Source organism: Larimichthys crocea, chromosome X (assembly GCF_000972845.2).
Source record: "Larimichthys crocea isolate SSNF chromosome X, L_crocea_2.0, whole genome shotgun sequence".
NCBI lineage: Eukaryota > Metazoa > Chordata > Actinopteri > Sciaenidae > Larimichthys > Larimichthys crocea.
The window spans coordinates 983,541-1,009,688 of NC_040020.1; the positions used below are offsets into that span (position 1 = coordinate 983,541).

At 44.3% G+C, this 26,148-nt stretch overlaps 1 protein-coding gene across 5 annotated transcripts; it reads left to right on the forward strand.

Moving 5' to 3' along the window:
- Nucleotides 1-10: 10 nt before the first annotated feature.
- On the forward strand, nucleotides 11-25,447 carry fam184b (family with sequence similarity 184 member B). 5 transcript variants are annotated; one of them, XM_027283004.1, is made up of 18 exons: nucleotides 11-663; nucleotides 6,105-6,293; nucleotides 9,084-9,758; nucleotides 10,321-10,456; nucleotides 10,877-11,028; nucleotides 11,120-11,665; nucleotides 13,178-13,285; nucleotides 13,354-13,652; nucleotides 14,401-14,545; nucleotides 16,315-16,434; nucleotides 16,596-16,731; nucleotides 17,022-17,152; nucleotides 17,407-17,522; nucleotides 18,622-19,020; nucleotides 19,124-19,250; nucleotides 21,466-21,573; nucleotides 24,224-24,621; nucleotides 24,745-25,447. In XM_027283004.1, the coding sequence occupies exons 1-18, from the start codon at nucleotides 514-516 to the stop codon at nucleotides 24,815-24,817; spliced, it is 4,008 nt and encodes a 1,335-aa protein (XP_027138805.1). In that variant the 5' UTR covers nucleotides 11-513; the 3' UTR covers nucleotides 24,818-25,447. The 5 variants fall into 5 exon arrangements, with proteins under 5 accessions (XP_027138805.1, XP_027138807.1, XP_027138808.1 ...); XM_027283006.1 differs by having other exon boundaries at nucleotides 19,136-19,250; XM_027283007.1 differs by having other exon boundaries at nucleotides 18,664-19,020.
- The last annotated feature ends 701 nt before the right edge of the window (nucleotides 25,448-26,148 follow it).

The following is a 26,148-nucleotide window of genomic DNA, read 5'->3' on the forward strand; positions in this document are numbered from 1 at the left end:
CGGTAGGGGCGGGGCAGCACTGCAGCAGTGCGCTTCTCGAGCTGTCTCCGGTAATGTTCCATAGGATACGCACGCCCCTCTCCGCCCCTGCCGCGAGACAGGTGGTTGGACTATATGCCTTCATCCTCGAGCGCGCCCTCTTAGAATAAGAAATATCTGTTGACAGCCGGGGAAGGGTCGGTTGGCGCGAGCGCGTCCCCGATGGACTTCCAGCGTGTGACCTCCGCGATCACCGGGCGGATAGCGGGAGAGGAACGCACGAGGAGAGCCCCGCCGATCTACTACCAAATGTTTCCCAGCGAGCTGCCGTTCACGGGAGGAGGTCCACCGACAGAGGCATGAGATGCGCGAGTAGAAAGTTGACACGATTATCGGTGGGGGAATTTTAATCCGAGAGAGGCGGCTGGATCTTCTTTCTTTTTTTGACAATTCCCCGGTCTGGAAAGTTCCCTTGGGGGTTGTGTTGTGTGTGTGAGTGAGCGTGTGTGTGTGTGTGACAGAGAGCGGTTCATTATGGCTTCAGGCGCCGGTAAGGCTGCACAGCCCCCCGGGCCGGGCTCCGCCGTTAACGGGACTGCGGCAGAGTTCGCGAACATCGAGCAGGAGCTGTACGACTACCAGATGCACAGCAAGATGTGCAAGAAGATCGCTCAGCTCACCAAGGTAAGACCCGCCGGTGACACCGAGAGAGAGAGAGGTGGAGATAGAGAGGGGCGCGCCGCCGGACGCGCTGTCACTGGATGTGCCAGGATGACTTATTGAGAATTATGCGACTATGTTGTGATAAATGTCACATTATAGCACCATCAGCATAAATATAGATTTATTTATTTATTTAAATGGATGCATGGGGAGGTTAAACATGTAGAAAACACGAGAGAAGTCGCGCGTAAAAATCAAATATTGCAGCGATAAACTAAAAAAAAAAAAAACATTTACACACGAGCGATGTGGGAGAACGGTTGTGAAACTTGGATCGGGTTCTTCATCCGTCTTCGTGACTGACACAGTAATCAGACATCAGCAGATCACTGTAGGCTGCAGATCTCCAGCTATTTCAGAGGCAAGCCTATCGGGGCAGCAATTAAGCGTGATGTAATTATCAAGTTAATTTATGGATTATCTCAGCCCGTGCATCGATTTACTGTAGGATAAATGTCTAATGGTGAAGATTGCAGAGCCCTAAAAATGATATTTCTTTGTCTAAACAAGAGGTGTGAATAGTAGATATAAATCATGAGCCATCCATACCTTTTCTGTCATGATTATATCATGCTCTGTATCTTCCTCACACTTATCAGGGTGCATGCAGGGATGCCTGACAGCTGCAGCAGCAGTATCTGCTCTTGCTTTTCATACAGTAAGTGTTGCTATAAAGGGGGGATTCTCCCCCTCTCTCTCCTCTCTCTTCCCCCCCTCTCTTTCTGGTGCACAATAATGCTTACAGAGGCAGGGCATGACCCATGGCTTGTTGAGCTATGACAATTACTGATGACTGTGCAGCACCTATCTTACTTTATGGATTCAACCCCTGCACGTGTGTCGAGGAACACACGTGTGCAATGCAATACATGCATTAGTGTGTGTGTGTGTGTGTGTGTGTGTGTGTGTTGTTCAGGTGGGAGCTCAGGCACGCAAACAAACAAAGATGACACAGATGAAGGCTCAGCACTTGTGTCTGTGCTTGTTAGAGATATCCGTCTACCTCGTCTATGCTTCCACCTCCCCTCTTCCATCCTAATGAAGAAAGAAGCCTCGGACTTGTTTCTTTCTCTCTCCTGAAACTTTATGCAAGCCCTGTCGGTCTGCTTTTACCTCTTTGATGACCAACGGTGAATAAATCTGAAACCAAGGGGGGAGCGCTTCATGAAATATAAGAATCATCAAATTCAATATTTGGCGTAAGCATTTTCTCTCTGAGTTTTTTTGGATCCAGGGCATGTGACACATGGTTTATTGGAGTGTTTTGGAGCCGGGGTGTGGAGAGGAGAAGTGGGTCAGCTGTGGTAACCTTATATATTTAATAACCCCTGCTTTATGTGTGCATGGAGGCTGACACACACACACACACAGTCATACACACCTTCTCATATCGGCCTCCACTCACCCATCCATACTTATGCTTGACTTACACCACACATCACCCTCCATCCATCCCTCCCTCCCCACCTTCCCCACCTTCCCCTCTCTTTCTCTCTTGCCAGCGAGAGTGGTCTGTCCTGGTTGAATGGGTGCTGCTTAATATAAACCGGTAGCACGTCCGTTGGAGTGTGTTTACACGGCGGAGCGAGCCAATGGGAGGAAAGGAAAAGCGAGAGCTGACCGGGCCAGCTGTTGTGAATGTTCACATGAGCTTGTGTGTGCGTGTGTGTGTGAACAGGCGTGCACACAGCAACATGAATAACACACGAGGAGAGTGGTCTCTTCATGTGACTCACAGAGATCAACAGTAGCATATTAAAGTGTGTGTGTGTGTGTGTGTGTGTGTGTGTGTGTGTGTGTGTGTGTGCACATATACACCCACACTTCTGATTGCCAGCTCTAATTCTGTCTATGTGATTTCCTGTACTTATCTAGCTTACGCTGTCACAATGTTCCCAGCTTTGTAATCCAGCACACCCGGTACTCTCTTTGATATGTGTGTGTCTGTGTGTGTGTGTGTGTGTCCAACCTCTCCTCTGTGCACCAACCATTCACTCGACATCTCGCCGATGTTTCAACAGCCTCGTCTCAGCTCATCCCTACACTGTAGACAGAATATTAATTTCATGCTTTGCTGACTATGAAGTTATTGTCAATAAGCACGGGCACTGGCTTGTGAGGCTACATGAATAACATTATCGACTGGCAGGATCAATATGGGGATCTCGAGACAGGATTTACAGTAGCAAGAGGCTCTCGCCACTCTCTGACCGAGCTGCCATGCCAAGCGTCTTAAGGATTTAAACCCAAAGTGTGACACCACATGATACTGAATCCTAAAAATAAAAGTCTGAAAGTGCACTCTAGAAAATGTTAATGTTAGCTTTTTTTAACAGACAGGAGTGGTGCACAAACACAGAATCCACTCATCCACCTGTTTTCCATAACTGCTTATCCTCATCAGGGTCACTGGGAGCTGGAGCCAATCCCAGCTGACATTGGGCAAGAAGCAGGGTTCACCTTTGACAGAGAGTCACAGATTTATTACCACTTATCAGCAGTTATTAATTTGGACTGTGGGAGGAAGCCGGAGTACCCGGAGAAAACCCACATAGAGGAGAACATGCAAACTCCACAAAGAAAGACAGGCTGTGGTGTATCTTACTAACCACTGCACGACCGTACCGCCCAAACATGGACTCATGATCGTTAAATATCATAATTTATGCTGCTGTTAGTCACTTTCTGAACTGGCAGTAGCTCAGTCTGTAAGGATTTGGCTCAGGAACCAGCTGGTTCAAGACCAAAATATTCACCTCCTCCGCTGAGGTGCCCTGCCTTGAGCAAGGTACCGAACCCCTAACTACACCCAGGGTGTCGCTACGTGGCTGCCCATCCACTCCACCATCTCTCCGCATGTGCATGTCTTTGTGTGTGGTTGTATTTCGGGCCTATGTGTGTAAAACTTTTCCCCACCGAGTGATCAATAAAGTATCTAGTCTACTCCTTGCACAGGACACCAAACCAAACAAAGCTGAGGAACACAAACCTTTTTTCATCGTGTGTTATTTATTCGTTCAAATGTTTCCCTTCGAGCGGGGTAAGGATGTGATTGCTTTTAGATAAAGCTACAAAACCTTTCGTTAGTCATGAAGTGAAAATGCAGAATTAATGACATCCCTAGATCAGAGGTTTCCAACCTTTCCTGCTTCGTGACTCCTTAAAAAGAAGCAGTGAGCTGGACTACTAATCAGGACTTTGAAGTGATAATTTTATCTTCTCACATTCTGTTATGTGAATGTTTTTCCAGAGGTCTGAACGAGTCAAACCAGCTGACACTTTTAGAGAAAAATCTGAATTTTTATGCAACAGATTATATTTATTCATGTCTTGTAGGTCATCGCTGACCCCTCAGGTTTACACCATATGTCCAAAAAATATGTCTGCACGCTGTTTATGTACTGTTTCTAAATTAGTGCAACAGCATGCAATTATATATCAGACAGCACTGTGTTTCCAACTTGTGGCAGCAGTTTTGGAAAAGATGCACAAAACCCGGTCCGTAAGTGAAAGTTTTCAGAGTTTGGTGTTGAAGAACTTGCCTGCACAGGGCCGTCCAAAGACCACAAGCCAGGCCTTCAGTATGCAACCTCCTGTGGCTGAATGTGAGCAAATCTCTGCAGCTGAAGTTACAAAGTGATGTGGAGGCAGCAATATCAATGCCAGTATTTCAGTTTCCACATAATTGTGGCTATGTGGTGTATCCTGACCTCCAGCTGTGGGAACCACAGGTTTATCTCTGACCAAGTTTCAGGAGAACGCTTGTTAAATCTCTCTCTCTCTGCTGTATCTTCTTCCTTCGCTCCTTGCTCTCACTTTCAAACTGGCCATTGAGGACAGCCAAGAACAGCACTGACACACACACCCCCCTCTGAGCCTGCCCTCGATTCAGAGTCCCCTTCATTCCTCTGAGTCATGAGTTATAGTTCGTCAGCCAGGGTTCATGCACTATGACGTGATTGCATAGCGAGCGTTGCATACTGTACTGAGTGTTTTGATTGACAGGGAGGAGAGAGGTGGGTTTGTGATCGGGATTTAGGAAGATGCCACGTCCGTCGTCAATATCTGTGTCTAGATTATAAGAAATGCATCAAATATGAATGCATAGTGTTGAGATATAAGAGTGTGTGAGAGGTGGTGACACACACACACACATAGAGGGAATGTCCGGCAGTGCTGTGCCAGCTGTGTGCTGCAGACAGAGAGGCGTCCGGGTAAAATATGAGCCTGTGTGTCCCCCTGCATACACCCATGCACATGTACGCACATCTCTGCGAGTGGGTAAGTGAGACATCAGGGTCAGTAGGAGCAGATGATGACATGGCGTAGAGGGTAAAGTGAATAGTGGGACGAAAACAGGCCATATTTCAGGTGTTAGTCACAGTCTATATTGGGAAGAGGGGGCGGTAGTGATAGTGGTTGTGGGTGGAGGGGTCCACATATGCTTGACAGGCGGGAGAATCACTGCATGAAGCTGCAGCGCCTGGACTATATTAACTCACAGTAAACACACACACAGTTTGTCCGTGCTGGTGTTTAACCTCTATTATTTGTATTTGGGGATTATTGTGTTTCCATGTCAGTCGGTGTCAGTTTAATATTTGTTATCATAAAGCTGCCAGCTTCAAACTTGGCTCCGTGATGTCTGTGTTTGTGGAACAGTAATGGTGTCAGTTTCCTTGCCTTCCTTGTTTGTGATGTGCCCTCGTTAAATGAATACGGAGATAACAGAGTGAATCGTCTGAATCCACGAGGACGTAAACTGTAACCAGGTCAAAGGAAGTGAAGGACAACATTGACACAGACTTTAGAGTTTAAAATATCATCACAATATTTAGATTTAAAGTCAGTCAGTCACGTTAAAAAAAAGGAGTAAAACAGTGAATAAGATCCAAATATGTGCTTACAGATCAAATAAAAAGGTCTGTAGGCCAATTTTAATCTTTTCTTCATCAAAGGGGAAAAAATCTATTACTCAGTCTGCAATGAAATCTTTCAATGTCAGCTTAAACTCAACAATGACTGGCTATTTCTGCTTTAAATTATGTGGCACTTCATTCCAAAAGTCGCACGAAAGCACTTTTTCTTCAATCACTTGACCTCAGGGACAGAAAACCCTTAAACACAACTTTTCAACGACTGTGAAAAAAAAAAAAAAGCTAAATAATCACGAGGAAAGCTCTGAATGGCCTCAAAAATACACTAATTATGTCCACCTGAGATGTGAGTTATTAAGACAAGAGTAATTAATAAACATGAAACCTCTGGAGCACACAGGCGGCACAGAAGGCGGCACATCAGTGTCTTGGAGTGGCTTGGTGGTGATTAGTCCCTGTCTCTGTTTTTTACCTGAACGTGAACAGTCTTTAAACGTTTCCTTGTCTGTCTTTGACGCCCTCCAGGTGATTTATTCTCTGAACATGAAGAATGAGGAGCAGGAGGGGGCCCTGCAGGCCTTGAGCCACGCCCACCACGAGGAGCTGCACCGCATCCTGATGGAGACGTGTCACGAAGGGGAGGGCTCGGCGATCAGGACGCGTCTCCTCGAGCTGCAGGAGTCTCTGGATGAGCAGCATAGGGTTGGAGCCCAGGTGTGTGTGTATGCATGTGTGTGTGTGTGCACTCTTACCCTCCTGATCATGAGATAAACTGACCTCGTCCAAGGACGCTTTGTATCGCTTTGATTTAATGTGTAAACTCCCAGCGGGAGCAGCAAATCAAACCCGCCCCCCCCCATGTGACCTACAACAGTCAACCTCCGTCAGGAAGTCTGTTCCTTTAAGCGGCTTCATGTCTAATTTAAACGTTCTGCAACGCAAGAAAACATCAACATGAATCATAAATACCCCATGACAAAAATGCATCTTAACAATTAAAACATTTATACCGACTTTAAACTTTTATTTTGAAATGTGTCTCCACATCTGTCTCGTCTTTGGCCGTATGTTTTCCTGCTTCAGGATCTGTATTTCTGGCTTATGTTGTCACAGCAGTGTAAACCTGCCAACACATACATCTAAACAAGCCACTGTAGAACTCACAAGTGTTTTTCGAGTGCAGTGCAGTCTGTAAAATGGGCTACAACAAGATGAATACATTGTTAGTAGGAGGAATACATCATCTGAATTGGAGCAGAGTGCCTCTGATGCAAATATCATGAGGGTGCAATGAGCATAAAACTAGACTGTGGAGTTAAACATAGTTTGGACTTTCGCTGTGTCCTCAGAAAGTGCTGCAGATCTGTTAAAATCACATTTGAACAAACCTCAAACACAGTTCCAGGCAACAGTTTAACCGCTGTTCTGTCTGGATTAATATTAAACATTATAATGTAATGTAACTATTATTTTGTCTTTATTCTGCAGCTCGTAGTCCAATAATGCACAATGTACAGATAAATGTCCAGATAAAGGCAATAATATATTTGTAAGTTTGTAATCATTTCCAAGAACTTTCCTCAAAAAATCCCAGAAAAAACAATCATGTCATTTGTTACTAACTAAAGATGCAACAGAGACAATGTTGGATTGGTACACATCCAATCAACTAATTATAATGAATTGCTAGTTAAACATTGTGTTGTGGGGTGTCTTGGTAGCTCACCTTCTAAAGCGTGCATCGATGACAGACTGGACAAAGCATGACTGACGACACCCACAGGTTTCCTAAGAGCCGCTCTAAAGCTTAAAATATGCGTTGTTGGCTGTTCTGCCCTTTCTGGAAGTTGAAATGTTCTGTAGGCCACTCAAGAAATTAGTTTGTTGGCACTTCATTGGCTTCAATTCCCAGCCACAGAGGTTGCCGCTTGACATGCACGGTTCATGCAAAGGCAAAGGCAAAGGCCTTTCTGCAGTAGGGATGGGAATTGATAAGATTTTTGCAATTCCGATTCCATTATCGATTCTGCTTAACGATTCGATTCTTTATCGATTCTCATTTGGGAAAAAAAGGAGAACAAACAGTTTGATCAGCATCAACTTTGTTTCGTTAGAAGTATCACGACCTTACAAAACCAACAGCGAGGTCAAAAGAGTCCCACAGCCTGGATAATAGTAACAATGTGTAACTGTGGCAAATACACAGGAACCAGAGTTACCTTCCGTAGTAACTGCAGAGGTGCTCATAGCCTGGCTGCTGCCGCTGCTGCCAGGTTGAGATTCATCTCCAGTCCGAAGCGTGTCAAAAACACAACATTCATTTCAAAATATTGCATGTTGTGTGCGCAAATGTTTCTGCATGTTCGTCGTGTTCCCTCCCGACGCTGTTATCTCCACTGTGCAATGATTGCAAGTCGCCCTGTTGCCGTCTGTTTTTGGTAAAATGCAGCCAAACTTTGGAGCATTTGAACCGAGTGGGTGCCATTGTTTACTACTGATTGCACTGCATGTGCCAAACTTGCGTAAGTTATGTGGCGTAATTAGTCGTGCTTGCTGGAATCGAGTGTGCGTTACTTCTTGTGGAAGTTACGTGACGTAATTCGTGCTTTCTGGAATCGATGAGAGAATCGTTAGATAAACTGCAGAACGATTCCATGGGATTCCGGGAGGCGGCCCCGGGGAAGACCCAGGACACGCTGGAGGGACTATGTCTCTCGGCTGGCCTGGGAACGCCTTGGGGTCCCCCTGGGAGAGCTGGACAAAGTGGCCGGGGAGAGGGAAGTCTGGGCCTAAGCGGGAGAAGACGAGACGAGACGATTCCATGGGATTGAAACACACGGAACCGGTTCTCGATTCCCATCCCTATGGTCACTTGCTACGTGTCATCCCTTCTCTCGCTTCCTGCTTTCCAGTCTATCTTTGGCTGTCCTGTATAGAAAAAAAACTCTAAATGCCCCCAAAGAACTTATATCCGACGATGTTTCCTGGATTAAATGAAGCTCCTCTCGGCAGGAAATTCATATTTTCCCTATAATTACCTAAAGACATAGTTCCTTCTAGGAAATTCCCTACAAAGTTATTAAGAGATTTCCAGACCTACATCATGAAGCGGCCCTCCTCTGTCTCCTAACTCACTTGTTAATCTTCTGTCAGTTCTGTGCCACGCTGATTTAAGTGTGGTCTAGAATTTGGGAGGGAAAAAAACAGCGCAGGCTGCTAATGATGTCTTGCCACATACTGAGTATTGTTTGAATGTCACAAACACTGCTGCTAATTGGCCGTTATGGACCGAGACTTCCCTTTTTCAGATGCTTTGTATACACAGTTCCTAGACGTCAACACGACCTTTGAGATTAGACGAACAGAATATTTGCAGCATGTCACCAGGAAAATACACGAGCTGTAGGATGTTGAGTAATTTGTGCAGTTCTTACTTAGCATGCATGCTCAGTGGTCAGAGACTTTATATGAAATCGTGTAACACGTTATCCTCCGTGCCTCCAGGTGCAGGCAGACTTTGAGTGCTTTCGCATTCAGGCGGAGGAGAGGGAGCGTGAAACTGAGCTGGAGCTGAGAAAAGAGTTTAAGGAGAGGCTGCAGGCTGCAGAGGAAGAGCTCCAGGAGGCCAAGGCCCACATCGGCGATGCCCAGGAGGAGAATCTGCGACTGAGCAAAGAACTGGAGAAGGCCGCGGAGCAGATCCAGGAGCTGGACGCCAAATGTGAGGAGCTACAGAAAGCGGCTGACGAGGAGACGCAGAGCAAAGAGGAGCGGAGGCAGAGGGAGGACGAGGAGAAGAAGAAAGAGGAGGAGGAGAGAGAAACAGAGGAGCGGGAGGACCTGGAAAGAGTGAAAGCGCTCCTGGAGGAGGTGAAGGCGCTGAAGGAGGAGAGCGATCGAGCCGAGGAGGAGAAGAGGCGGGCGGTGAAGGAGGAGAGGGAGCGGTGGGAGCGGAGGACGAACGATCTGAACGAGGAGAGGGAGGAGATGAGGAAGAAGATGGAGGCCGAGTGGAGGGAGGAGAGGCAGAGGTGGGAGGAGAGGGAGGAGGAGGAGAAGAAAGGGATGCACAGCGCCCTGCGAGAGAGAGTGAAGAGGGCTGAGGCGGAGGTGGAAAGTCACCTGGAGAGGCAGGCGGAGAGCAAGAGGAACACAGTGAAGCTGCAAGAGCGAATACAGGTACACACACACACACACACACACACACACAATCATTTCATTTATACTACGACTACAATCCAGTGAAAGGAAATTGAAATGTTGCCTCTTCCTGTCTCTGATGCACCCGGCTAATGATGGTGTTGATGGGAAAGGAGGGAGCGAGGTGGAAGCTCGCTTGTCTAACCACAGGCTGCCCTCCCTGAGTGCTATTCCCACTGCCAACTATCTGCTAATGAGTAGTTTGAGCAGGATAGATTCGCTGCACCACCACCATTACCACCTCGTGGATGAGCATTAAGAAACCCTACGAGAGCTGGCACAGAGCTGACATAAGCCCTCACAGCAGACCATTAAAGGCTCACAGCTGGGCGAGATAGCTCCCTGACTCACCACATTTCATCCACTGTTCTTTTTTTTATCGCCCTCCCCGTCTCTCCATCCTCCTTATCTGTGTCAAAATTTGCTGTCGGCTCTCTTTCCTTCATCTTTTTTTTTTTCTTTCTTCTATTCCCCCCTCTCTCCCGTGGTCTCACTCCTCTGCATCTGCCCTCGCATAAAAATAAAAAAAAAAAACTTCCAGGACCTGGAGGAGGAGCTGGAGCTGGATCGGAAGCGTGTGTCCGAGGCGGAGGGCGTGGTGAAAAGAGCGGAGGAGGAGCTGGCGGTGGCCAAGGAGAGGCTGCTGCTGCAGGAGGACGAGCTGCAGAGCAGGGCAGGTACGGCCTCGCCTCCTCTCACTCTCACCTGTCTGCTGTCACTGTGGAATCAGCTGAGCTCGGCGCGTTTTCATGATTCACTCTGACTCAGCCTTAATTAAGTTTTTCTTGCCTCGCGCCATTATAATATATACAGAAAGTGCAACAAACGCACATTATTCATCCTCCACAAAGGCAAACAGTTTCATCAAAGTGTCATCACACCCAGTCAGAAAAAAAAAAAAAAAACACCTTAAATTTTATTTATTGCACAATAATGATTTTTGTTTTAGGCTCTTCCTCAGTTCAGTATCGGCCCTGCTGTAAAGTCGATTCTGCTTCTGTTATGCATAATCAATCAATATGTGCTCGTGCATGTTTGTGTGTGTGCATGCTTGGGTGTTTATTTGATGTTTTATTTGGTGTGTGTGTGTGTATCAGAGGAGCTGCTGAATCGCGGAGGCTGTGATGTGTGTGTTTGCGCTGAAGTGGAAGAAATGAGGAGCCAGGTGAGCCGACTGCAGAGCAGGAACAGAGAGCTGGAGCTGCAGAGCAGCGGCCGGAACAGTGACCACGCCCGGCAGATACGCCAGGTAAACGCACGCCTGAACGCACCACGTACGTAACTATGTGTGCCTATGAAATGTGTATGACGTATGCACGTGTGTGTGTGTGCGTTGATAGCATGCCGAGGCCCTGTCCAGTCTGCGTTCAGAGATGGTGAGAGCCCAGACGGAGGAGCTGCGCCGCATCCAAAAACACGCAGACGACGAGAGGGACAAACTGCAGAAGGAGATAGAAAAAGAGCGAGAAAACCTCCAGAGGGAGCGAGAGCAAGAAAAGGATCATTTCGAGAAGGAGAGAGGCAGACTGCAGAGGGAGAGGGAGGAGGAGAAGGAGGCGCTGCACAAAGAGGTGGAGGAGATCAAAGAACGTCTGAGGAGAGAAAAGGAGGAGGAGGTCGACCGTCAGAGGAAGGAGCTGGAGGTGGAGAGGGTCCGCGTCCGCTCGCAGCTGGACAAGAGCATCGAGCAGGTCGAGGCGGAGAGAGCCGTCGTGCAGCAGAAGCTGGAGGAGGAGAAGAAGAGGCTGGTGGAGAAGGCCGAGGAGGACAGGAAAAGGTTGAAGGAGCAGGTGAGGAAGGCGATAGAGGAGGTGATGAGGAGGCATGCGGCCGAACTTCACAGCGTCCAGGAAGCTCTGAGCTCGGAGAAGAAGACGAATCAAGAGGTGAGGAGATTTTTTTTTCAGACTATTTTGGGACATTTCTCTTCTTCCCCTTTTTTTTTCATTTGTTTTGTCAGAGAGAGAGAGAGGAGAACGAGGACACAGCTTTTCCATAACGTGCACTTATACCTGAAATTTAAAAATAGCCCGCCGCTCGGCTCAGAGGCAGCCAGCTCATACAGGCTTAAGTATTTCAGCTTCAGTCTCAGCCAGACTTTGGATTTTAATTATTACGGATACAAAGAATATATAAAAAAAAAAACGCCTTAAGAAATGATTTTCTCTTTCATCCCGTCACACACAGCTGCAACATTAAGACTCTCCTGACTGTGTGTGGTGCTCTCGGAAACACAGAAATCAGCTGAGATGTGGCTGTAACGTTTTTATATCAGTGTGCACACATATTCATCATTATAGCTGCTTATTAGGATGCATATGAGTAGCATACTGACTCCATGTTTGTCAATAACCTCCTAATTATTGCTTATTGATCTTAACATGCTTTGCTCAGTATGGGCCTTAGAAGGTGGTAGCACCACAAGAATACTCATTAGTATAGTTGTTAATGACACAGGCTGTGGCTCAGGAGGTAGAACGAGTCGTCCACTAATCAGATGATCGATGGTTCGATCCCCGGTTCCTCCAGTGAGCTGAAGATACTGAAATTCCTCCCAATGCTGCGCCATCGGTGTGTGAATGTGTGTGAATGGTTAGTTACCAAAAAAACGATGAGCAGTTGGCACCTTGCGTGAATGTGTGAATGAGATGTGTAGTGTAAAGAGTAGAAAGACCTGCACTTATTTAACAAAACACAAGTGTTAATAGCGTCCAAATAACTCTAAATGAAGTCTTTCTGACTCAGAATATGTTCCTCACTGTAAAGCGAGGTCACTAATTCACAGTCGTTTAAAAAGTTTGACACTTGTTAACCCACACAGGCTCCTCTTCACACTTAAATCCATCATAACACACAACTACTGCAATTAACAGACCTCATTCATAAGTTATGAGGTCTGTCGCTATGCGTGCTAATAAGCAGTGGTGGATATGTGGACCTTAATATAGTGTGGATATATTATAGTGTTAGTAAGTATGAGTGCACAAACCTGAACCTCGCGTGTGACGCCTCGTCAGCATGGATCAAAAAGTGTTTTTCACTGTTTTATTTGAATGTTTTAGAGGCCTGAAGATGTTCAATCTTACAATAATTAAAAAGAAATCCACATGTCACATAGCTGTTTCTTCTCTGATCTGTCGTACTCTGTCCCTTTAAGGTGGTCTTGTGACCCACTGCTCTCCACGAGCATGTCAGATGAATATTTTCACAAATGTAGAAACATAAAGAGATTTCATCACATAATTGCCTGCCCTCTGAGCCTCCTTACAACGTGCGCTTCATCGTGACTAATTATTAATTAGGCTCGGTAATAAGATGTTAGTGTGGTTGGGTTAAAGTGCTAAAAAGGAGATAAGTCGTGAATGTAATAACGTTTTTTTTTTTCTTTTCTTTTGGAGGTGTGTGCGCATTTGGATGAAGAGAGGAGAACCCACGAGGAGCTCCGCGGCGGGCTGGAGAAGGAACGAGAGGAGCTGAGGACGAGACTGAGAGACGCTACGAATGAGGTCAGAGGTCAAATTACACCAGATTGAATGATTCCTAATATCAGTTTTTAACACATGTGATATCTCAGATCTGCAGGCTGGAATCAGTGATCCAACAGCAAGACAAGAAAGAGAAGGCGGGACCTGAAGCTGCATCCTCATGTGGACCACAGTGCTCCCGTCTGGAGGAGGAGCTCCATCAGACTCGGGCTCGACTGGCTCGGACGCAGGAGGAGGCGGAGAGGCAGCGGGACAGACAGCAGAGAGACATCGCCTCGCTGAGAGCAGACAAACACCGGCTGGAGGAGAAAGTCCTGGAACAGAGCCGACTGAACACGGAGAGGAGTCTTCTAGATCAGGGCCAGCGGCACACTGAGGACCGGATCAGGTAGCAGAATAAACACAGACCTGCCAGAACTGCTTAGGCTTACATCACAGAGTCTTGACTCATCCCCTTGCCCTCCTGTTAAGAGATCACTGGGGAAGATGAAAGTTGAGTCTCCTCACTTCAATTTAAGCTTTTTAATGAGATTTATTGACGTGTTGATCAGGACAAAAACATGCCTAGAAATTAACTGCAGCAAAAAAACGATACACGGTGATACAAAAAATACATTAAACAGTTGAAATGAATCAATGTTGCAATCCAGATAAACAAGCTGAAGTAGTTTTCAGAAAAAAAAAACAATTAGTCTGTCCTGTTTCATAAAGTGACTCTGCACATCGCAGCTTCTTTACGATTACTGCGTACGCACGCAGAAAACAGCTGGTTACTTGAAATTAAAGTGTGTTTAATTACTCAAAAATACCATTTCACATGACATGACATTGCTATTGTTGAATAGACAAACAATAATGTGTTCTTCTAACGATATTACCCCTCAGCATGACGTTGCTTTGCAGACACACTTCCAAACCAGGAATGCAACCATGCAAATAAAGTTATTAAGAGATGTGAGGAATAATCAGATTACTTCCACGTCTGCCAAACCTAAAACCTAAAACAATAGAAGCACAAGCCAAACAGACACTATGAAACGATTACACAGAAGAGAGCAGAGAGAGAGGATATGAATCGTTTCTTTTCATCGCATGTAGGTTAACTCGCTTCTTCTTGTTCTGCTGCACGCCTCCAGGGCAGAGTGCGAGGATCGTCTCAGAGCAGAGTTCAGGATAGAGATGAACGCCGCCGTCGCTGAGAGCGAGCAGAGATGGCAGAACAGAGAGCAGGAGCTGCAGACCCAGATATCTGAGCTGCAGAGTGAACTGAGCGAGAAGCAGGTGAGTCTCAAACCACCAGGAGCCATCTGTGATCCTCCTTCTCAGTATGTTCAAGTGAAAGGCTTCGTGTTGTAACCTGATTACAGACCGAACCGGCGGTGACAGCTCATATTTGTCTTGAATGTCTGAATGATTGTTTTAATCATTATAAGGGAGGGTGATGTATGATTGTTTGAGTGCACATGTGAGTTGCAAGTGGGCTGGAAAGGTGATAGCTGCAGTCTTTGGGGACCTTCTGAACAATCAACACTTTTGAATAATGTGAGAAAATATTATAATTTAGCATCCAAGCCTCCAGATAATGTCTAAAATCCCAAATAAATTCAGTTTTCTGTCATATTTGATGGAGAAAAGCATCAAATCATCACTTTTTAACCCACGCACGTTCGTTATTCTCGAGTTGCCTCCTGTCCACACACACATAGCACAGAACTCCTGCAGTTAACAGACCGTAGTCATAAGTGATGGATTACACCGTGAAAAAATGGTTAGGTGTATTGCTTTGCATGCTAATAAGAAATAATGAATATATGCACCTGAATATAGTTTCAAGGCTCAGAAACCTGAGAAAGAGTTGGACACTCTTTGGTTTATTGTTCATATTTTTCTTGAATTTCTTATTATAGTTGTTTGAATTTCTAAATCAATCTTCAGTGAGAAAATAGTGAAATATACTGCATGCATTTCACAAGTTCAAGTCCAGTTCACAGCCAAGCCTTAATATGATGTCTTTAACACCCAAATAAATTCAGTTTGTGTCATATTTGATGGAAATCATCATTTTTTTTAACCCACACAGCTTCTTTATTCTCTAGTTGCCTCCTCTCCACACTTAGTTTGTCCATTATAGCAGCACAACTCCTGCAGTTAACAGACCTTAGTCATAAGTGATGGATGGTGTCAGGTGCAAACCTTGAAGAAGTGGAGGTCTGTTGCTATGAATGCTAATAAGAAATTGTGAATATGTAATATAACATTAATGTTAGGGCTCAGAAACCTGATACAAAAGTTGGATCCTCTTTGGTTTATTGTTCTGCATATTTTCTCGATAAACAATTTTTTGATTAGACTGTAGCTAACATGTTGAGTTTCTCAATAAATCTTTGTGAATAATGTCAGAAAATAATAAAATATATATGCATTATAAGTGATGATGTCTCTGACAGTCAAAAAAAACAAAAATAAATTGACCTTGTTTTCATATTCGATGGAGAAAAGTAGCAAATCATCGCGTTTAAGAATCTGGAAAAACGACTGAAACGATTAAAGGATTATCCAAAAAAAATAGTTGGCAATTAGTCTCAAAGCAGCAACATCTATCTGCCTTCCAAATGACATTTTGTGTGTCACATTTAATTTGGATTACGAGGTGATTTCTCCCTAAACTGCGCGCATTAAGATCAGTTTATTAGACACGATAAGCACGGTTGTGTGGTCGTTAAGACGGCGTCACCTGGCTGTCTCAGCCTTTGGCAGAAAGAGTTTGATAGATGTGTGTGTTTACTGAAAGTCTGGATGTTTTGTCCTCTCCAACGAGAGAGCCAAATCGCCGGATTCACTGGAATCACTCTTTTAATTAGTTCCATAAGCCTGTTCTGAGTGTTTTTATTTATTTATTTTCAAAGAAAAGCTGTCTGAGTCTGCAAATTCTTAAACAAAAGGGACATCTCCATTTAATTCAACGCTTTGCTGCAAAAATTCATCATCTCAGGATTACTTTGACGGCACGCTGAGCCTTTTTGCTCACTGATTTTCTCGCCAAAATACAGGCGGAGAAAAAAAAGGCGGGCCCGGGAGACGATAGCCATGGCAACCCCGAAATTGACAGGCTGAGGAAAGAGGTCCAAGAAACCAAGGAGATAAACAAGAAACTGAGAGAGCTGCTGCAGGTATTTAAAAAAAAAATCACATGTCTCTGTGATGAATAATTAAGCAGCTTTGATGAAAGCGCCGCAGTGCATGCTTTTATCCATGTGGCATACACACACTGAGTTAAGCACAGTATATGGGGTGGTGGTAATAAAAGGACGACGTGTGTGTTAATGTGTTGGAGGAGCCCCAAACACAGTCTTCAGCCGAGGAGAGGCACAGTCACACCATGGCTCTGCAGGCGTTAGAGAGACAGGCGAAAGAAGACGTGCTGTCTGAGAGGAACAGACTACAGACAATGCACCACCTGGAGCTAGGTAACACACACACACATGCACGCATGTGCACGTAAACACATGCAGACAGCAACACACACACACACACACACACAGAATGGTATACACATTAAGATTATAAATTCAACAGTGAAGTTGCTATTGCCATGGATACACTTCACCATGGCAACAGCAGAAGGGTACCTGTAACAGTGGGCCAAATTGATTTTGTTTTTCTGTTATGTGGTTGTGTGGGTGTGTGTGTGTGTGTGTGTGTGTGTGTGTGTGTGTGTGTGCACAATGTATGAATGTGTGTGTGTGTGTGATATCAGATAAGCAGCGTGCAGAGTTGACCCAGCAGCACACAGAGTGGAGCAGACAGATGACCCAGAGACACATGCAGCAGATTGAAGACCTACAAGCCCAGCTACAAGCACACACACAGATGATGGCTTTGCAACAGGTAACACACACGTACACACATGCACACACACACTCACACACACACACACACACACAGACACACACACACACACACACACACACACACACACACACAAATCACTCTGGGATTAGCACGTTACCGTCTACAGACGCATTTAACATTTTAGAAACTGAATTCTGGATCTTTGAATGAACGCAGATCTTGTTCATGTGTATCTACTGTGTGTTTGTCTATGTGTTTGTGTGTGTCTATGTGTGTGTGTGTGTGTGAAGGATCTAAAGCAGCAGAACCAGTATCAGGTGTTTGAGCGACAGCTGGACGAGAGTCGCTGTGCCATGCTGGAGCTGCAGAGAGAAAACGCAGCACTGAAGAAGCAAATAAAGGAAAGGTAAAGAAAGAAACGGGCACGTGTGTGTGTTTATTTCAACATGAATGATTTCCCTCAGGGCGGCCGCTGATGATTAGCTTCATTATCGCTCAATCTGAGGATATTTATTCTCGATTAATGTCAGAAAATCACAGTTTCCTGAAGCCTAAAGCGACGTACTCAGCGCTTAAACCGATTGTTTCATGCAGCCGACAGCCCAAAGCTAAATGTATTTGGTGTTTTCACATATGAGACATAGAAAAGCATAACGTTCACATTTCAGAAGCTGGAAATAGTGAACGCTTTTGTATTTCTGCTGATTGATTGGTCCATTTAGATTAATCCACAAACTGTCTCAGCTCTAATAACCGTGGAGTCAAGACGAAAACTAATGACGAACTATAGAGTTATCGCCTTAATTAGAAGCAGCGACTAAAAGATTGATAGCAATCTCAGTTTTTCATGATAAAAATAAAACTACAACCAGCATCTGGTTAACAGAGGGAAAGAGCTAGCCTGCGAACACATCTGGAGCTCACAAATTAACATATTACGGCCGGGCTTGGTGCACAAACTCAGTAAATATAATATGTTGAGCTGTAGAGTTGCTGGTAGGTGCATTCTTGAAATTTGCATATAGCCAGGCTTGCTGTTTCCCCCCCATAAGTTAGACTAACTGCTTCCTGGCAATGTGCAGACACAAAATCGATCTTTTCGTGTTAGTCTTGGCAAGAAAAGCTAATTTCTCAAAATATACAACAGTTCCTTAAAAGGCGGGTGGAGGGAAGAGACGACGTATGCTTTAAAAAAGCTGTGTGGAAAAGGCAACATTTGACTTAATTTTTATGATGTCAGGAGACATTTAGGATCATTTGACACTCGAGAAAATGTTTTCTATCTGTTAAAATGTGTCTAAAAGGTTTGTTAGTGTATTGCATATGTACACACAAGCTTTATTATTTACTGGTCTAGATGAAAACTACACAGCCTTGATATCTAGCTCAATAATAAGCAGTGCTATTTCCATCAGCAGTGATTCTTAATGTCTTGTCCAGTAAACCAAATGCAATCAGCCATTACTGTTTCCAATCTGTCATAATTGTTTTATCGCATCAAACAGGCCGCTTCCGTCATCTCCGTTCTTCTCCTCGCCTCTTCCCAGGTCAGCGAAGGAGAATCCCGAAGCCGAGAAGAAAGAAGAGGAAAGCGCGGACCTAGAGAAGAAGAGAGACGCCCAGCTGGAGGAAGAAGCACAACGTCTGAAGGAGGAGGTGGAGAAGCTGAGGGTGGAGATGGAGAAGCTGGAGGAGTCGCAGAAACACTGGGAGGAGAGGAAGGACGAGGACATAAAAGAAGAGGAGGTGGACGAGGAGAAGAGGAAGGAGCGGGAGGAGGAGAAGAGGAGAGAGGAGGTGGAGGAGATCAGGAGGGAGCACAAGAGGGAGATGCAGAGCTTGGTGACCGAATACAGCAGCGCCCAGACGCACCTGCAGGCTCGCATAGTGGCCTTGGAGAACGAGTGAGTAGAGGACAGACGCGTGGAGGTGCAGTCGTTTAAAAAAATAAATAAAGATGACATACAGGACGGGTATGAGAGAAAGAGGTGTGTGTTTGTGTATATGATTTAACTGCAGGCTGCGCGAGCGGGAGGAACGCTGCAGGAGGAGGGAGCCTCGATGTGACGAGCAGCAGTTGGGGAGACTTCAGGAGAGACTGAGCGAGAGAGACCAGCTCATCAAACGATTAGTGGTGAGAGCTGCGACCCTCTGATCACTGCAGAAGCTTAAAGCAGAGAGCGTAATACCACTGTGGTAAATATGGACAGCTGTGTTTGTTATGATTATATTACTTATGATCAAGTCTGTAGTCGGATAACACGAAGCCCAGCTCGGCGTCTGTCTTTCACCAAGCTCTCACCCACGACTAAAAGTCAGTCCCAGATTTACTCTTGTCTGACGGTCACTCTCATCTTTCTCTCATCTTCTTCCGTCAACGTCACCTTCAGTCTCTTCACTGTCATTATGTCCATTATGCCCGGCTACATTGCCTGTTTGCCCAGCTCCGGTTCTTGCACGACACCGGCTCTGCTACACGTCAGCATTCGGCCTGAAAACCTCCTTTCCCCCCGGTGGTGGCACAAACACTAACACTCGCTCCCGTGCTCTGAGCTCACAGTGCTAACAAACTGAGCTTACATGAGCTAACAGCAGCTACAGCTTACTTCACTGTCCATCAGGAAACTCTGTAAATCACAGAGAGCTGAGGCGGAGCAGACAGAGGGGAAAACAGAAAACATTTTCTCCATAAAAATATGATCCAGTTTCACCAAAATCGGTGAAATAGCTGGTGGTGTGTTAGAACAGACAGAGACACCATTCACCTAATTAAAACATGGTTTTTACCTTAATGTAGTTTATTGAGGGATGATCCCACATACACGGTCGCCTCACTAAAGCACAAAATCTAAAAATAGTCCCCAGCAAACGCACTATTTCCTCCTGTTCGAGTTATCTAAGTAGTGCCCAGCTGTTTTGGGGGAAGTGATGTTTATTTTTTAAGGAGTAAAAATTAGATATTTGTGACCCACTTTTAAAGAGTTACAAGTTCAGTGGGAAGAAATGGGCCCTTCAATAAGGAAGACTGGATTCGGAGTATCAAAGTTAATTTATTCTTGTACAAGAAGGAGTGTTAAACAGTGCAACACACAGAGAAAAGCTCCCTGTGGAGCTCTAACAGTTGGTTCTTATACACTCTCTAATGGGCTGTCTCGAACCCCCCCTCCATAGATACAGATAGCATCTTAAGTCTTCTTAATTTCCTCTGATAGTTTAAATGTAGCCTCTCTGACCTGTCGCTGACCCTCTTCTATTTATACATTAACCTGAACTTTACCTTACCCTGCCAGCTTTAGCGACAAAATCATATTTAGAGAAGTGGAAACAGAACTTGTGAGAAGTATGTTGACAAAAAGAAATACAGAATAACTCCTTCACCTTCGTCCTCTAAATCATGGACTATACGTGACACGATGCACAGGCAGCTGACAGAAACTTTGTTTGTGCAATGTGCCAAAGCAACTAGTGTTCCTCCAGTTACGTTGCATAGCAGTCGCAGCAGTACATGAAGTATACCATCTGTCTCTGTTAAATTCTTAATGGTAAATATTCAGTTCAAAAGTTTCTTGATAAATTACTGAAGATGATCTCAAAGCTTGTAGGACTTCTCATGCACGTGGAGCTAAGGGTGTCCTGATGGAATAGTGGTTGTAACTCCAATGTCCCCAGTTTGATTCCCTTGTTGTTGAACCCATAGACTGTATAAAACTTGGACGTAGTATCCGTGACGTGGAGTTTAGGTCCTGTGATGGCATTCACCTGTCAGTCAAAGCGTCCACACTCTTAATCCTGCATAACTTTAAGCCTTAATATAACCTGAACAGGTGAGTTGTATATAAATTCACCCTCAGTACAGTTGTCATGAACGGGGAAATTAGCTGTTTTGTACCAGGCTGTAAACATGTTTATTTCTGCTGCCTAACATGGGGACTTATGGAGACTGACTCACTTCTGGAGCCAGCCTCAAGTGGACGTTTTAGGGAACTGCAGTTTGTGGCTGGAGCCAGTTCAGGACAGTGTGAAATGGTCAAAACCTCCAGAAGTAGCGAGTAGAGCAGTAAAGCTGCTGAATGAATCCAACATTCGTCAGCTGTCCTGACCTGACAGCTGGAATTTGAAGCCAATAAACGTTGTTGTGCAACATAACGGCTAATATATAAAGAGTTCATATATGAAAAGGAGAAAATATTTTTTTTTCAAGTGTCCTCTGTCAGAATGTTGTGTCTACCATCTGTGTGGCACGCTTAGCAAACAAGTACACCCTCCGGACACGACGCCAACACAACAGCAACAACACCAACTGTGAATAAGGCCAATGAAAAGTCCTTCCTCATCCTCCTTCCCTGCAGGAAGAGAGGCATCAGCTGCAGCTCCACCCTCCTGTTGCCGGGGACAACAGCACCCTCAGGCATCGTGACAGCAAGTCCCGCCCCGGGAGCGTCACGCCAACCATGAGGGTGAGTTTGTCTGCTCAGGCACATAATGTATTCATCAAAAAAAAAAAAAAAAAAAAAAAAAAAGTCTCCTTCCAGCCAGAAGTGTTCACTGGGCTGGAGCCAACTTCTCAGTCCACAGATCACCAGTCTGTTGCAGAGAGTGTCCATCACGCTGCTTTAGATTACATTACACACATGCCAGCGAAGACACCGCCTCGTACGGGCGAATAAAAATGTAGCTCTTGACGAAATGCACACAAGTTTAATGATGTGATCTCGAGCCATATGTTTGACTTTGGATAATCGATGTTCAAGTAACTTGAAGTTTATTGGCTTTTAATTTGTAGATATGTAGAGAGACTCTCGTGTCAAAAATCTAAAAGCGTCTTAAATCATAATTTGAGGCTGAAAGCGAGCGCAGGATCCAGTGTGCATTAACTTGCCTACGTTCATTTTTTTTTTGGGGTGTCAGTTACGGATAAGTGATCACAGACCATCTGGGCTGCTAAAGCAAAGCGTAGTACTGAAGCATCTGTGCTGTGTGCACACTGTGTGTTTGGGAGAGAGAGACACACTCCACCCAAAATCTTTTTTAAAATATCAAACAGCTCGTGCAGACTGCAGAAAATGGTTGTTTAACTCTTAGTAATTTATTTTCTGACAGCTAATGGATGCTGCGGTCAGCTCGGAGTGGCTGTGGTGGTTACAGTGGATTTCAAATGTGACGAGTTTAGAGAAAAAAAACAACATTTCTGCAGCGTAACCTACTTCTTTTGTGTGATCAGCATGTTGCAAACACTCAAGAACTGACTGAACACGCAGCATCCTTTCAAATAAGCAGAATTTATGGTTGTGTAACGTGTTTTTTGTTTTAATATTCTCAAAGATAATATTGCCACTGATTTAAACTCAAACTGACCACAGCTGCTAGTCTATGTAAAGAAGGTGAGAGTGGGTGGTTGTTTGATCATCGTGATATAAAGTATTGTAGGCAGAGCATCACTTTAAATTCCAGACTCTGCAGTGCACCGCTCACCGCCACTCTGTGCAGCTGAGGCAGAATTATGTCAGTGTGCTACAAATGAAGATTAAAGAGATTGAACTTTATTGTCAATGCACAAAGTCCTGACACAACAAAACGCAGTTTAGCCTCTAAAACACTGCTGCAAAAAGAGTAAAGTGCAGCGTAACCTCTACGACATAGATGTATTATTTATTGTAAGGTGTCCTTGGGTGACAGAAAGGCGCCTATGAAATAAAATGTATTATTATTATTATTATTATAAATAACAGTGCATACACACAGCTGCCCATAAATGAAATGATTGTGACAATGTGATAAAATGTATCTTCTCAAAACGTCATTGATCAATCAGTGAAAATTAAACCTAAATTAACCTGATGTGTGTAAATAGGAATACTTTACGTTAAGATATACACAGTATGATCAGAGTGAAATGAATACACTTCGTCACCTTTTAGTTTTCATCTGCAACAGCAGCTAACAGCTTGATCTCCCACTACATCGAACAAACACAGAACAATAAAGGATTATAGACTGGTGATATTTATATTTAATGTAACTTATTAAATAAAAGTCACAAATATATATTGAATATAAGTCCAAGTAATGTCCTAGAACAGCTGGGCACCGTAGACCTTAGACGTGAAATGATGCATTTGTTGGGGACTATTTTCAGCTGCGGATTAATACATATTTTGTGCACTAGGGAGTATTCACATCAGTAGAACAGAGTCAGAATGAACATGAACATGTTCATACGTACAAAACATAATATCACAGAACTGGTCCAAGAGAGTAATTTAAAATAAAGAAGAAAGAGGCACAGCACTTATATTATAAGATAATAATTATTGTATACATGGTGTAACGAAGAGGACTTCGTTCCCTGGAGCTTGAGATGGAGTTGGGGGAACATTGCACCATGCAATGTTCCCCCAACTCCATCTCAAGCTCCAGGGAATGAAGTCCTCTTCGTTACACATGGATCCGATTCATGCCCATCGTACAAAAAGACTCCTTTGACATGAAATATTATATAACACAGGTGTTTCTAATGATACTGATTAAGGTTCAGTTCTCAGAAAGAAAGTCTCTGCTGCACCAAATGGAACTGAACCTCAACAAGTATCATCGGAAACCCCCGAGTTTACTCGGCTGCTGTGAGAAAGGAAGAGCTCTATTTACTAGTTATTTGTTCGGTTTCTTCTGCCTCTGCATAAATAGTCCACATAGACTTCAGAGATCAGGAGGAGGAGGAGGAGAAGGAGGGTCCTCACCGACCCAGACTTCACCGTGATGGCTTTCCTCGCCAGCGTTAAAGCGACTGAACCACTTCCTCGTATTTTTAATCAAGCGGACATGAAAGTGGATTTGCTGACACCTGTCGACCTCTCTGCGTTTGATGTGTTTTTAATAGTTTCTGGTGGAGCGCGGAGGAATAATCTCAGTCAGGCTTTTGGGTACACTGATGATACTTGTTAGTAGGATGGATGCAGGGTTTGTTTTTGGTGTTTTCATGAGAATTGTTAACGAGAAGAGAAATATCAGCAGCTTTATCTTTGGATAAACACACAGAAACATCGATTTAATCATGAGGACACATTTCTGTCACACCAGCATAAACTTTTATGCTTTTTTCTCCAACAGAGGAAGCGTGTGGAGTCTCCTCCTCGCGTCACCAGCATACCCAGTGCCGGTACTTACGACAGAAGCATCTTCCTACCCCAATCCTCCTCATCGTCTTCCTCGTCCTCTTCCGTCCATCAGCACTCCTCTTCGACCCTGCCACACCAGTCCACCTCCCACCCTCAGACCTCCCCCCATTACTCCACCTCGTCTCTTCCACACAAGCACACCTCCCTCTCCCTCAGCCAACAGTCCTCCCCGTCCGTCCCTCGTTCCACGAGATCGCGGACGTCCTGCATCCCTCCCACCCCGGCGCCCACCGCCCCGCTCCCCGTCTGCCCCTCGCCGCAGACGGGCATCCGCTACGTGTCGCCGTCCTGCCAGGAGCCACATGCACACCTACAGGCCCAATCAATCAGGTATGAACGGCCTCTGGATGAAAAACACTGGCGTTTTATTTTGAAAAATGAGTGAGCACCTTGCTGAAATAATAATCATGTTATTAATTTAGTCATTGCATGTGTTTTTTTTCTGTTTTGTAGGGGCCCGTATCTCGAGCAAAGGGGGACAGAGGGGCTAAAACAGGAGTGGTTCACCAAATACTTCTCCTTCTGAGCACAAAAACACACAACACACACACACACAAACACACACATACAGCAACTGCAAGTACATTTCCTCATATACAGTTCATTGCTTCTTATACACATCCGTTTGCTTCCCACACACACACACACACACACTTACACACACACAAACAGACATAACCATATAAACAAAACATATGGGCTCATCACCAGCAAGGCCATCTCAAACATTGCCTCAAAGCTCAACCAAAAAGTGCTTCTCAAACACATGCCTGACCTCTTCTCAGAAACAAACATTGGCCTGCCGGATCTTGTTTGTATAGTTTGGAATGTCTCCATAACTTTTTATTTTTTATTTAAAAAAAAAAAAGCAGTCTTCCTTTTTTTAAAAAAAAATGCAACCTTTGCTCGAAGTCTCATCTCAACGATTTATTCCAGGCAAAAATGTACATTTTATTAAAAAGTCAAACAAAAACCAAGTGTCTCTTCAAAGTATGGAAGCATTACGACGTATTCAATCAAGATCCTCGTCAAAAAAAAAAAAAAGAAAGAAGAAAAAACGGACACACGCGACTCACCATACCAAAATGAAGCTTGTTTCAATGCAAAAATGTACGATAACCTTAATGAAGAAATTGAATAAAGTATTTTGTTTTTGTACCAGCTTCTTCTTTGTATGGATCACAAGTTATATCATATTAGACGGACTACATGTGTTAGAGGTGGGTTGTGTTCAACTTGCATTGTGTTGTCAATATTCAGTTTATTTATGTCTGTTTTTGCAAATTCATAAAATTAACAAATCAAAGTTGATGCAATAATCATCGTTAAAGCCTGATTGAGGTTGAATACTGACAGGTATAATATATTAATAATGATATATTGATCAGTAGTTATATGACTTATTGGCAAACTTACAACAGACACCAATACTGATCTGCAATAAGAAAATATCTGCTAACATATTGTGGATTTATTGTTCATCTCTAAGCTGCACGATGATTTACAAAATCTAATGTTCACACATTTATATTGGGTCATGATATATAGAGAGATCAAACTGAAACCGATTCAGGTTTTATGTTTTTTTTTTGCAAAGTAGTATATTGTTAGTTCATTTCATGAGTTTTAGTCAAACTCTTAACCACCAAACGTTTGTCTATTTGTTCGCCAGCAAAAACTACTTTCTTGAAACTTGGTGACGAGGTGTAAAACGGGCTGAGGACAAATTATTTTTCACTTTCACATCGGGGAGGTTGGGAATTTAAATACGGACATATTTAGTGGGTGGCAGATTTGCAGCGAACAGACGGAGAGTCTGCGCTCTCATTCTCAGTCTGGAGTCAACACAAGACCTTC

Coding starts and splice junctions, on each gene's coding strand:
- fam184b (XM_027283004.1), top strand. CDS start 514: ATGGCTTCAGGCGCCGGTAAGGCTGCACAGCCCCCCGGGCCGGGCTCC. Junction 19,251..21,465: donor AGCTCATCAAACGATTAGTG/GTGAGAGCTGCG, acceptor CCTTCCCTGCAG/GAAGAGAGGCATCAGCTGCA. Junction 24,622..24,744: donor CTACAGGCCCAATCAATCAG/GTATGAACGGCC, acceptor TCTGTTTTGTAG/GGGCCCGTATCTCGAGCAAA.